The 13710-nt window shown below is 44.6% G+C and overlaps 1 protein-coding gene across 1 annotated transcript in view; it reads left to right on the forward strand.

Annotated features, from left to right (window-relative positions):
- Positions 1–6258: 6258 nt before the first annotated feature.
- Positions 6259–13710, forward strand: part of LOC111147605 (utrophin) — a 552279-nt gene continuing 544827 nt past the window's right edge. The window contains exons 1-2 of the mRNA XM_022503758.1: positions 6259–6337; positions 12184–12354. Of these exons, the coding sequence (XP_022359466.1) occupies positions 12276–12354 (79 nt within the window). The 5' untranslated portion in view covers positions 6259–6337; positions 12184–12275. The remainder of the gene's footprint in view (positions 6338–12183; positions 12355–13710) is intronic.

A 13710-nucleotide genomic window follows, 5' to 3' on the forward strand; every position in this document is an offset into this window, starting at 1 on the left:
GGAGTCCAGGGAAGGGGGACCGTGGAGATAGTCCGGACTGTAAAGCCGGTCCCTTTCAAATCAGCCAACTGGATAATGGAATATTTGGCCTCCAGAGGGGCATCAGGAGCATTGACCTCCCCTAATCAAGCCTTCCTCTCTACAGAGTTGTACTGGAACAGGAGGAGCTCAACCGAGGTTGGATTCTCAATGCTAGAGGGCTGTATCTATCTGTAAATGGACATGAGGGTACATCCAGGAGCCTGAAGCCTGGCCCTGGGCAGACAGCTGGCAGACTTGGCTAAGGGTTAGGGCTCTTGTCAAACAGGTTATGATTTAGGACATGTTTCAGCTCCAGTATGGGGCACAATCTAGGCAGTTGAAATATATGCAAATGACTTGGAAATCTCAATGGTGATCCCTACCTTATCAGGTTAAGGCAGTGGATGAATTTGGGTTAGCATGTCTAGTATTGTCTCTACAGAATTAGGGGTGGTTGGGTGGGGGGTGGGAAATGTTCCTTCTGAAACTGAGCACCACACATACAAATCCTATGTTCTTTCATATCCTCAAGACTTCATCTGGGTCTCCTCTTCTCCTGGTTACTTTTTACCTTAGATTGGGTTTGGGCAGTTGCAAGTGACAGAATTCCAACACAAGCTAACACTCATTAAAAAGGGGGGTTAAAAAGAGGGAACTGCCCCTGTGTCTGGAAACCAGGGATCCCTGCATCCTTGAGACTTTCTCTGTATTTTTTTTAGCTCCTTGTTCGATGGTTTCATTTTCTCCTTTTGCAGGTGTAGAACTCCAGCTAGTAGCCGGGGCAGGAAAGGGGCCTGGAGGGACTGTGGGGTAGTCTCAATTTTATATTACTCCAGTGTACTGATTCCAAAGAGAAAAAAGAGAATTTTCCCTTCCAGTGTTATTCTGGAAATTCCTCTGGAAGGACACATGTGGGTGTAGGATAGATCTCCCTTTGTCCCTCTTGAATCAATCACTATGCATGGGGTTGAGGCCTATGGTTGACTGTTCTTGAGTCATGAGCCTACCCCAAGGCTAGGTGGAGAGGAGATTGACAGCCCCACAAAATCTGATTGGAGCAGTGGAGGAGCAATTACCCAAAGGAAGGGGTAATGTTCCTTTACAAAGAAGGGAAAGATGCTGGGCAGAGGCAGGACAACAGATGTCCTTTAGGATTCCTATTCATCTGTTAAGGCTTGACTCAGGTGTCACTTCTTGATACCCCTGTCTCTGTCCTTCTCCTATTGGGTTACACGTCCCTTTTCTAGGTCATGTTACATCTTGGCTGTACTGATGTACCCATAAGAACTTTTAATTATCTAGTTATATGTTGGTCTCTTTCACTAGATAGTAGCTTTTGGAAGACAACCACTGTGGCTTATTTCCATTGGCACACCCAGCCCTTCAGCAGACATGGGAGTTCCAGAAAGGTCTTCAATAAAACAATAAATGAAGATGATAACAAAATGGCAGCATGTCATCTTGAGTTAAAAAAAAAAGGAGGAAGGAACATAATAGTAAAACACACACACACACACACACACACACACACACACACACACACACACCCCTCGGGTACTGTGATAAATGATTCATATCAAGTAACTCATCGATTCTCAAAAACATTTGAGAGAGGTATTCTTTCTATTTTGTAGACAGGAAGCTAAAGGTTAAGCAAGTTCCACAAGCTCATCACAGCTAATAACTGTCAATTTAATAACTAGCACTCAGGCAACTTAAATCCAGCCTTATTCGCTTTCAGCAACTCTGTCTTCTGCTCTCCTCCTCCTGTTCCTTCTGCAAGTTAACAATGAACTTAACATAACCTAGGGATGCTCTCTTTACTTCTTAGTGATTTGGACATTTTCCCCCAATAGATTTTTATTTTATTTCAATGCACTCCCTAGCTTGTTTTGCATCTTTGTCATTCGTTTCTTTAGCCACATAGTTAGAGGGTTGAAGGAGAAACTGTAACATCCCTTCCAGTACCAACATCACAAAATTATACAAAGTGCATGAAACCAACTAAGGGTAACAAGTCTGACAACCACAACACAGGACACTCCTTTTAGTCAGAGGCTTTTGGTTCTCAGGGGCAGCACACTGTGAAGAGGTGGGTCTGGGGGTGCCCCTGCACTCTCTCCTGGCCTCTTCCTTCTCTTTTCGGGACTCCTTTATTCTTTTTGTTCTACTAGTTGCTCTTTTCTCCTCAACCTTTTAGTCTTTCTGTTTTGTCCATAGCGACTTTGGATCCTGCATTTCAACTCTCCTACCTTCAACAGTCCTGTCCTCCCTGCCCTACCGCCCGCAGACTTCTGCAGAGCATTTGGTGAGAACCAGCCAGGCTCTTACCCTAGGGCAGGTTGAATTGCCCAGAATGCTCCTGAGGTGTTAATGACACTTGGTGACCTCAAGGGTGAGCCTCAACTGAACAAAACACTTGAATTCAAAGACATAAGGCTAATTGTGAGCATTTTGAAATTATGATCGATCCAGTAGTCAATGTTTTTCTTGTAGGGCAATTTCTCGCCTCCTCCAATCAACCAAAGTGGCCAATTTGAGGCCAGCTCCTTAGGGAAGAGTGGCTCTAAGATTCCCCAACCATCCTGATCTAACTTCAAGAACTGTTTGTTAAACTGCTGCTTCCTGGGCCTCACCAGACCTAGCAAACCAGGATTTCTGGGAATTAGTAGACAATCTGAATTTAAAATATTTTCCTTAGTGATTCTTAAGTTCACTAAATTGTGAGAAACTCTGCCTACATTCTAATTATTCTCTAAAAGTTTCGTGCAGTATTATCATTAGCTTCCTTAATTTTATCACAGTTTTATTTTATGTATACCTATTTTCAACTTGCACAATAAATGCTAGATATTTCACTGACAAATTCAGCAACAATATTTAGCAAATATTCTGGTATCTATTCTGTGTAAGCCATTTTCTTGACCTGGAAAAGATAAGAAAAGATGAATCCCCTAAAACTTTGTCCCTCTCTTGAATGCTTCCACGTGGGGCATTATTCATAGTCAACACCAAGCGTAAAGCTAAAGGAGTTCCTTATTTTTTTAGACATTATGTATTCCCCTATGTTTCTGTTGTTTAAAGAGAAACTACATTTATATACTCCTGCTGTACATACTATATTCATTATATGTGAAGTTTAGTAAGAAAGTTTTCTCTACCACTGTTACATTAGAATGCAGTTCCCTACATATGAACAATATCTAGGTAGAATCATGTCATGTCTATTATATATACACACATATGCATATATTTTTTTTAAATAAAGATTTTATTTATTTGACAGAGAGAGAGAGAGAGAGAGAGCACGCACATGAGCAGGGGCAGAGGGAGAGGGAAAAGCAGGTTCCCTGCTGAGCAAGGAGCCCGATGTGGGACTTGATCTCAGGACCCTGCAGTGATGACCTGAGCAGAAGGCAGATGCTTAACCGACGGAGCCTCCCAGGTGTCCCATATTTCTATATCTGAATATATATACTACTCATAATTATTTTCTCCGGTATCGAGGGCTTTGTCCCAGGGACAGCAGTTCAGTTTTCTTGATTTATTACTCCTTGGTGACTGTGGGACAATTCAGAATCTAAGTTAATGATAGACCCTGGGCCACCTTCCTATCACTTTCTCTAAATGCTCTACATTGCTCTTTGAGGTGGGGAGACAAAACCCACTGAGTACATTATAAGCCAGTGTCCCTGGTGCATGGACCCCAGCTGGAATGTTGGTTGCAGGTGTTTCCACTTTTCACACAACTTGATTCTCAGGCTGGGAAGGCAGACCACAATGTCTGCTGTACCGGAACGAAGACGTCTGTGGTTAAAATCTTCCACTAAATGTGTTTTCTTCACTTGCAAAGGAAACAGGGAGTAGGACCAGCTTGGGACCTCCTGGTCATCCCAACAACAGGAAGTTCTTTGTTTGGTCTCTGCCGGTGGTCTACAGAGAGTATCAGTCTGCATGTGGGGAGAAGGGCTAGAAACAGGGCACACCTTCCACATAATGCACCAGTAGCCACTGAAGCCGAGGGTGTGGGTGGAGTCACTTGGGCCCGGATGGCGATTGTGTTTTTACGACTCTTTCCTTATGGCCTTTGGGAAGGCTTAACTAAACATCCCCTCAGAGTTAGAAAATTCTAGGTCCCCTAGCAACTGTGTTTTTCAAAAACTTTGAGTTAAATAAAGTAACATTTGTCCAGCACTTTGTGATTTACAAAGTGCTCTCTTATATATCCTTTCAAGCAAGGAAATCCTTAAATGCTTCAATGTGGTTTTATTTGAAAGGAGGAATCTGACTTTCCATTAACTCAACCAAGAGGATACAGGGTCTGATGAACAGCTTTAAGGGTCTGTAGTATTACCAGTTAAACCTCAGTCTCCCTTGATACAAGACTCAAGTAGCACTTGATCGGTCTTTTTTTTTTTTTTTAATGACACTTATCACTGATCTTGTCTATCCTTTCTTGTTTACAGGCCTTATCTAACTTGCTAGATTTGACATTCTTTAAGGCAAGATCTCTATCAGATTTTTCTTTGCATTATTCTCAGGGCGTATGGAACTGGCAGGCCATAAATTGGCATTTGCTAAATGAATGAGCCAATGAAAGTGAATGAATAAATTATGTCCATTTCACGTTAATCATCTGGACGTATTGTGGGGTTATATGAAGAAAATTCCCTGTCCCTAACAGCATTTAGGGACTGGGGAAACGTTTACTTTGTAATTAATAAAAAATTAGTGAATTCTTTCCGGAAAACAAAAAAGGCATTTAAATCCCCTAGCGATTTATCTTTGCTAAATCGTAAATTAACTTTCAGATATTAAGCCAGCAATAAGCCACAGCTGCTCGCTTATCAATCATCTTTTCTGTTTTTCAAGAACTAGGAACTTAGGTTGCTGTCCCCCCATCCCCAGGTGTGATGATCTGGTGAGAGAATCAGAGGAACGCTTGAGGAATGAAATGTTATTCTCCATGTTTGTATGTGTGTATATCGGAAAAATAGAAAAATAAGGCCAGCATAGGCACTGTTTGTAGGCATGATCGAATATAAAATGAAATGTCAAGTTTTTAACACTAAAAGCGACACTAAGAAAGCTAAAATAAATACACCGTTGGAACTAGGACCTATAAACCAGCAACGTCAGCAGTCGGAGGTAGGGTGAGTGGAGGGGGCAATGGAGATTTACCTCTAGAAGAGAGCAAAAACCACTCGAACTACGTGGGTTGCCTGGGGTGGGGGCGTGACTCCCATTTTCCGGCAATCTGAATAAAGGGGATGGTGTTTGTGCGAGGCGCCCATTCTCGCTCCCGGCGCGCTGCCCCGGGCCAGTAGAGCACCCGGCGGGCCGCTGCGGGAGGGGAGGGCGCGCAGGGCTGGCGCTGATTGACTGGGCGCGCGGTCAGGTGACGCGGGGTGCCACGTTCCAGGAGCCCAGCCCGCGGTGTGCGCCTGGGCCAGGGCCGAACCGGGGCCGAACCGGAGCCGAGAGGGGCCGCTCTCCCGGAACAAAGTTGCCGGGCCTGCGGCGGCGGGGCCGAAGCCGAGAGCCGAGCGGGAGTGGGAGCACCGGGGGCGGCGCCGGCCGGGGAAGCAGTCCCGCTCGGCCGCCTCCTCCTGGGGAGAGCAAGCCCCGGGGTGCCGGGGCGCGAGTCCGTTTACCCGAGGGGCCGCAGGGCGCCCCCGCTCGCTCCCGCGCCCCCTCCCTCTTCGGCCTCCTGCGCCGCTCTCCAACAAAGGGGCAGGCCCGCGGCTGCGGCGGCGGTCGGGGGGGGCGGGGGTGCGGCGGCGGAGGAGGAGCCGCTGCAGCCAGCGGCTCGCGCACAAAGTTGTGGAGTCGCCTTTCCTCGGAGGAGGGGAGCGGGCAGCCGCAGCCGGCCGCGGGCTTTCTCCCGCCGAGGCCGAGGAGGAGCCTCTGGCTCCCGAAGCCGATTGGGGCACCACGGCGAGTGGTACCTCCTTTCTTTTGGGTCACTTCTGCAGACGGAAAACTCTCTAGTGTTTGGCAAACTTGGTTGCCTGCGCGCCGGTTCCAGGTTTGCACTTGGACTGTTTTGTTTTTGTTTTTTGGCGGAACTACCGGAGCAGGAAGATTGCACAAGTCGGGGGCGTAGTTTCAATCGGGTGTCAAAAAAAATTTTTTTTTTCTTTCGGATTTGTCTGGTTCTTCGCATTTCCTTTTTGAAACACGTCGCCCCACAGAACTCACGCTCGCACACTCCCCCGCGATCACTCCGACCCAAACACGCCCGGAGGAGCCCTCGGCCCGCTGGGGACGCGGCGGAGGTTGGCAGGCGACGCGGGCCCGCGGGTCCAGGAAGCAGGTAAGCCCGTGCGAGGTCTCCGCCTCGGGCGGTGGGATGTGACCGCAGCCCCCGGGGCGGTGGGGCGTGGGCTGCGGGGAGGATGGACTTTCCGCGGCTCCCACCCTGCGTCCTGTTCTCCTCAAGTCTGAGTCTTAAGATGTCACCAACTTTCGTGTGCACTTTCCTCGGAACCTGAGTTCAGCTCCCCTCGGCGGGAGAGAGGGTGCCAGAAACGTGGAGAGAGCTCGGAGGTCCTCGCAGTCTGTCTGGGAGCGAACGCCCCCAACTCGTCAGACCCCGGCCGTGCAGCCGCCGGGCTCCCCCAGCCCTCCTCCCCCTCTGCGTGAGAGGGTCGCGTGCTTCGCGCTGTGATCTCCAAGAGGGGCCGGTTTCCTAAGATGGCCTGTGACACACACCCCGGCCCCGGGAGGGCGGGGCCCGAGGTGTCAGCCAGGAGCGGGTGGCGGTGTGGTGGACCGGCAGAGGAGCGGCTCGCAGGCGCCCGCCTGGCAGAAACCGTGTTAGCCCTCCGCGCCGTTGCTGCTCCTGAGGGTGGGGCTCCAGGGAGGGGACAGGGGCGGCCAGTCGGTGCTTAGTCCCCACGGCAGCCTCTTCTGCTTTCCGGACTCTCGGCATCTCTTGCTACATCAGGTGAGCTAATGGAGTGGGAAAAGTCTTTGGCCCTGGGTCCGAGGCTCTGGTTGCCCAAGGCCACTTACACAGCCAACAAAGCACGAATTCTAGGCTGTGCAACTTTTAGAAGGCACGCTGTTAAGGGAGAATTTTTTTTTTTTTTTTCCGCCCAAGCCCCCGATTCCCAATCCTTCCAGGGTTTCAAGGGAAGGAAAAAACGTGGCCGACCTCCAAGAGCCCGAGGATCCGCACTTTGTTTTACATTGAACTGGAGAGCCCCAGGTCGAACTTGGGGCGATCGGCTCCGCTTTCTGGGCTGTCCCGGGGCAAGTCTCCTCTTTCCCAGCCTCCACGTCACCTGGGTCACCGGGGCCTCGCGGGTCAGTTCCTCATGCCGCGTTTGGGAGGGCCAGTGCACCGGTTGCTCCGGCTGGAACGCACCGACTTTGCATAAGCTTCGATTCTCCCGTCCCGGCTAGGGCCGGGTCTTGCGGCCTCTAGGACCCGCGGCAGCAGCCGCATCCACTCATTTGTAACTTGCACAGGCCTCAGGAAGTGCGGTTGGCGCCTCCGGGCTGTTCCTGGTGGGCGTGGCGGCAGCGGCCTGCGGGGAGTGCTGCGGGTCAGGCGAGGGCTGGAAGAATGCGAAGCTCGTGGGTGTTTCAGCTTCCCGGGTACCGGGCGGCCAGGGCCATGGTTTACGCACAGTCATTCCCCGCCCCCTCTACCCGAGTTTATGGGACCAATGAGACAGCTCTTTAACTTTCCTTTGGGTGTTCACCTAAAATTTATTGCCGCTGTAAACAGTATTAATCACCGAAGTATTAACCTTCCCTTGGAGCGTTTCCGAGAGTGAATGGCAGTTCTTGGCACTGGCAGGTTTCTTGTACTGTTTCAAGCAGAGCGACAAATTCTTGGCCCTTTCCCTTCCCTTTCCACTATCTTCAGCATTCCTGGGTTTTGGTTTCTAGTTTAAATGCATGGATAGTTTCAGCGCAAGGACCTATACGGCATTTCCATCATAATTACACGTTGTGGAAGGAACTTGTATTCTTACATTGTATAATTGCCAAATTGTTTTAAAATTGAAACATTAACTTTAAGGTCACCCCCCTACCCTTTCACCCCGAAGTTTATCGCCACACCCGGATGGCTTGTGTTCCATATGACAGCCAGACAGACATGTTCTGAAGAAACAGTTGCTGAATGCAGAGTTAAGTGTATTGGTTTCATCGAGGGATCTGGCTAAACTTCGCAAAGCATAATTCCGAGGGAACAGAGATCTGGAACAGTGGTAACAATAAATGACAATTTATTGTATAGGGCTTAAAGCTTCTAAGGCAATAATATCCCATTCATCTATTCTCAGTTTCTCACCCAGCTTTGTGTGGAAGATGGTCTCTCTTACACTCTATAGATGTGCCCTGGGAAGGTCCACACCAAGGCACACTGTGGGTGAAGAAACTTTGATTCTGTCTCCTGACAACCAATTATAAGTAGCTGCAGCATGTAGAGGTTTAGCAGGAGGTATCTTTTTCTGTGTGCTACTTTACCTGGGGTCCCCTACCCATTCCTGGCAACAGGTGACAGTCAGTGGCTCTCACTGCTCAAATGGCCTTCTTTGATTCGCTCTCCTTCCCATTCTTTTCTTGTCCTCTGACCCTCTTTCTGCTGTATCTTTGTAGCGTATAACGGCTTTTGATGATCAGGAAGAGAAAATTTGAGAAATTATCTTAGAGTGGTAAAATAAAAAAAATGATAAATATTCATGTGTAAATGAAGTCTGGTGTAAACAGTTTACTTTTCTTTTTTATGGAGTGGGGAAGGTCTTTGGCAAGTGTTGAAGTGAAGACCCTTAGCTAAGACTAGTTATGAAGGAGAGTGTCAGATTTTCTCTTAAAGGGAGTAGTTAGTTGCTTTCCAGTAAAGAGAATTTTTGTTGGACCAACCTCATTTTCCATAATAAAATTTTATATGCATTCGTCTGAACAAAGCTTTAAGTTCTTGAATAAATTAAAATGCACTTAAGAATTCAGCAAATCTTTTACAGGTAGGTATCCCCCAAAAGGAAGTTAGTCATATAATAATCCTGAAAGTCTTAACAGTAGTAGAGCAATATAAAAAAATGAGAAAGAGGGGCTCCTGGGTGGCTCAGTGGGTTAAGCCTCTGCCTTGGGCTCAGGTTATGATCTCAGGGTCCTGGGATCTAGCCCCACATTGGGCTCTCTGCTCAGCAGGGAGCCTGCTTCCCTCTCTCTCTCTCTGCCTGCCTCTGCCTACTTGTGATCTCTGTCAAATAAATAAATAAAATCTTAAAAAAAATGAGAAAGATTTTATACTCAAACGTTGGCAGATTGATGATCTAATCCACATGGTCCTCTCTCTAAGAGAGAAAAATTGTTCCTAAATCTTTAGTAGTCCACCAGTTTTCTTCTGCCTCAAACTGTTAAATACTTAAAGCATTTTTTTCTAAGGTAATTTTGACTTCTTTATTATTAGAACACACCCTTTTTCCAACTGGTCAGGAAAAAATATATAATAATTATTTTTTACATATACTTATATTATAAAATAATATGGTATTTCTTTGAATGTTACAGATAATTAAACATAAAATACTATTACATAAGTATGCCAAATGAAGCATATTATTAAATAATAAAACCACATGGTGTGTCCTTGAATTAAATAATTAAATTGCCTAATCCTAGCTAGCAGTAAACTCTTGTTCTGATATATGTTGTAATATATGAATTAATATCCACTATTTGCAGGTTACTATTTGGATGTGTTGACAGTTACATTCCCAACTAAATGACTAATTTATTTAATTGGCATTTAGGGTCCACTTAAGGGGCTGTTAGGATACAGCCAAGTTGCTGAACTTAAGACTGAATTCTGATTGTGTTTGGGCTGTAGGGGCAATATATTCCAGGAACTGTTAGGGCAATGCAGGGCTCTCATTATTGACATTCTTAAAGAAAAGGTGGTTGTGCCGAGTATAATCCTCAATTCTTTAAATTCTACAGATGATTCTAATTACTAAAGATTAAAATTATTTTATTGCTGGGGCACCTGGGTGACTCAGTCCATTAAGCATCGACTCCTGGTTTCTGCTCAGGTCATGATCTCAGGGTTGTGAGATTGAGCCTACCTGGGGCCCCATGTCGGGCTCCCGAGCTCAGTGCTGAGTCTGCTTGAGATTCTTTCCTCGTCCCTCCCATTCCCCTTCTCCTCCTCTTTCTGCTCTGGTGCTCTCTCTCTCTCTCAAATAAATAAAATGAAATCTTTAAAATTATTTTATCGAGTGATAGCTATCCTCAGCAGAATTCATATGATGTACCTTCTAGATTAAAATCTGTGTCAGTGGGTATAATGTGTAACTATCCAGATTTTTATTGAATCCACGCCATTTTTGAGATCAGTCCTATATATCCAACTGTCTTCTTTGTTATCTGCCCTTATATAACTCAGAGGCACCTAAAACTCAGCAAGTCCAAACCACATTCATGGTTCCTTCCAACAGTGGCTTATCTGCCAGTGTTCCCCAGCTCAGTGAATGACTCACCCTCCACACAGTTGCCCAAACCAAAACTGGGCAGTCATTTTGCACCTTAGTATTCTGGACAACTCCTATCCAGTCAGTCCCCAATTGCTACTGGCCTTCTGTATTTGATATTTAAATATCCCACATATCTACCCATTTCTTTTCATGTACCCTTGTTTAGACCACAGTCATTTCCTGCCTGTAATATTATACTAGAAAGAACACCCATATGCTTTCTCCCCACTTACCATTTTCCAGCATTTACTTTCTTTCTCTTTTTCCCTCTCTCCCTGTATGTGTACATATAGGTAGAGAGATACCTATACATAGATAGACAGGCATATGCTGTCCTGTTTGAACTGAAGTTGAAGTCATTATCACACTTCAGAGGTAAATATTTTGTCAGTTGTCTCCTATAATCAAAGATACTTGGAAAGATATACTTGCATAATGACAAAACTATGAACCGATACTAAGGAACTTTAATATTGATAGAAAAATATTGTCTGATATATAGCTTTAGTTCACATTTTTCATATTATCCCCCAAACATTTATTTTTTAAAGTCTAAATTCAGTCAAGGATTATACTGGTTGTCATGTTTCTTTAGTCTTCTTTAACCCACAAAGTTCCCTCTCCCTCAGGTGTTTTTTTTCCATGATGTTGATAATTATAAATAGTCCAGATTGTTTATTTTAAAGACCATCCAGTCTAGATTTGTCTGTTCATGATCAGCTTCACGAGGATACTACATAGACGATGTGGTATATTCCCTTTTGTATCACATGATGCCCCATTATTGGTTATATAAAGTTTGATCACTTGGTGAAAGTTAGGAATAATTTCCCCCAAAATTCTGTTACGGAAAAGTTTCAGATATACAGAGGAATTGAAATAAAATTTTTTTCAACACCCATGTGCCCATGGCCTAGGTTCTTGAATGAACAATTGCTATATTCTGCTGTTGTCTTCATGGCTTCCTACTCATCATTCTCGTCCACCTACAAACCAGAGTGATTTCTTCAGAAGGCAGGTCTGATCATGTTACTTCCCTGCTTAAAACCATCTTTTAGATCTCCCTTCCTCTTCAGAGAAAGATGAAGAGCTTTGACCTGGTCTCCAATGCCCTGTCGCCAGTCCTGTCTACCTACTTCACTTAGTTTGCCAGATTTCTCTCTTGGGTGTTTTCTCTCCAAAGACCCAGGCTCAGCCTCTTGAATCCTCCATGATTCTTCCTGACATGGAGGGCTCTTATTTTTCTCCTCCCACCTCTTTTTTTTTTTTTTTTTTGCTAATTAAATTTTTCTCATCACTGAAGGCTTCGCTCAAGTATCACTTCTTCAAGAAAACCTTCTCTAATTGTCCCGGGCAGGTCCGAGTCCTCTGCTGTTTGCTCATATGACTCTATGCTTCTCATGTGTACATTTGTGACATATCAGTATTATAATGAAATAATTCATTACATAATTAACAGCTTAGTGTCTAGAAACTTCATCATAGCAGAGTCTGGGTTTCCTTTTTAGTCATATCCCCATTGCCCAGATCAGTGCCTTACAAATAGAAAATGCTGAATAAATAGTTGCTGAATGAATGGTTAGTATGGATAACTCTATGATTATTTATATTAAATAAAAATGTATGTATACATTTTTTCCCAAGTCAGTACATTCCCTTTTCTTTTTAGGGATTGATGTCGACCTGGACCATTATAGAAAACTGGAAGTCTTAAGAAGAGGATTTACTACCCTCTTTGGATTACACTGAAACTCAGCAAAGATGGCCACGTATGGAGAACACGAGGCCAGGCCAGATGACGGGCAGAATGAGTTCAGTGACATCATTAAGTCCAGATCTGGTAGGTAACAGAAGCTTAAGAAAATGATGGGTTATGTATAAATCACTTAAAAGACATGTTTTTTGGCTTGTTCTTGTGAGACAAACTTCTTTTGAGAAACACTGTTCTGACAAATGATTATTACATTGTAAAAGGTAATGAGCTGTCTCTGAGTATTGTCTTAATTGCCAATCCGTTTTGGTCTTATTATATGTTGATGGGCACTGCTTGGTGAAACCCCTACCTGTGGTTGAATGCTTTTCCTTGAGGAGACCACCCCTTTCCACACAGACACACAGATGAGCAATTTTTTCTTGTTTGTCTGTTTTATGAAGTTGAAGGGATTATGTGCTTAAAATATGAAGTAGCCGTTTCTGGCAAGGTGGGTCTTCTAGAGTTTTGCTTCATTTACTGTATATCCTCACCCCTGTCTGTTTTTGGTGGTCAGGGTTGGGTCAACAGGCTCCCCACCCTTGCTTTCCTTTTGGGACCTTTTTAGAAGTATTCCGAAGGTTCAGTTTTCGCGTGGGTCCCCTAGGGCAGCTTGATGCTTTTCATATGAACATTTCAGTTGGGAATCTAAGGATACCACTCCCTCCCTCAATCTTTTATATAACTGAGTGCTTTTTGACTCTGGCTGTACAAATGAATCAACTGGGGAGTTTTAAAAAAATGCAGATGCACTGGCTCTAGTCCAGACCTATTGAATAATTTCTGTATTTTTTAAAAGCTTCAAGGAACGATTCTGAGACAGGCTCTAAGGGGAGATATTTTCGGGCAGGCAGGGCCTTTCTGAACTTTGGAAATTACACAGAACTCCACCCTGGGTGTGAACTCTATACTTAAGTAACTTTGAGAGTTACTTTGAGGTATAAAATTATATCCAGTGTCACTTTAAAAACAGAAAAGGAAGCTAAACCCTGTTTTTGCTGTGTGAACTATCTTTATATTATGTTAGGATCCTGTTTCTTAATTATTTGAAATTGCAAAAATATGTATTGTAAATAAGCTGTAAATTAACAGATACATATGTAAGACACACCTTTCCCTTTGTGATACTGTTATCAGTTGACGGGTAAAGATTTTGGTTATTACAGTCTTGGCTCTAAATATGTAGCTACTATTGTATAACTTTAAGGGTCTTTTGGGGGTACAGCTTAATATCCAGTGGTAAAGTTCACTCTCAGGATGTTTTATTCCTCTAAATTTCTTTTTGTTTAAGTGTTCTAGTAGTATATGAGACTGACGTGCTACCTACTGCGCTAGTGAGGCACCTACTAAGTGTTTCAGTAGTATAAAGGGCAAGGTAGATATAAAGGATTATTAATATCTTCTTAAGAGCACAGAATATATCTGGAAATATGTAAATGTAACCAA

The sequence above is a fragment of the Enhydra lutris genome, unplaced genomic scaffold, assembly GCF_002288905.1.
Source record: "Enhydra lutris kenyoni isolate GAN:26980312 unplaced genomic scaffold, ASM228890v2 scaffoldscaffold17, whole genome shotgun sequence".
NCBI classification, from domain to species: Eukaryota; Metazoa; Chordata; class Mammalia; order Carnivora; family Mustelidae; genus Enhydra; species Enhydra lutris.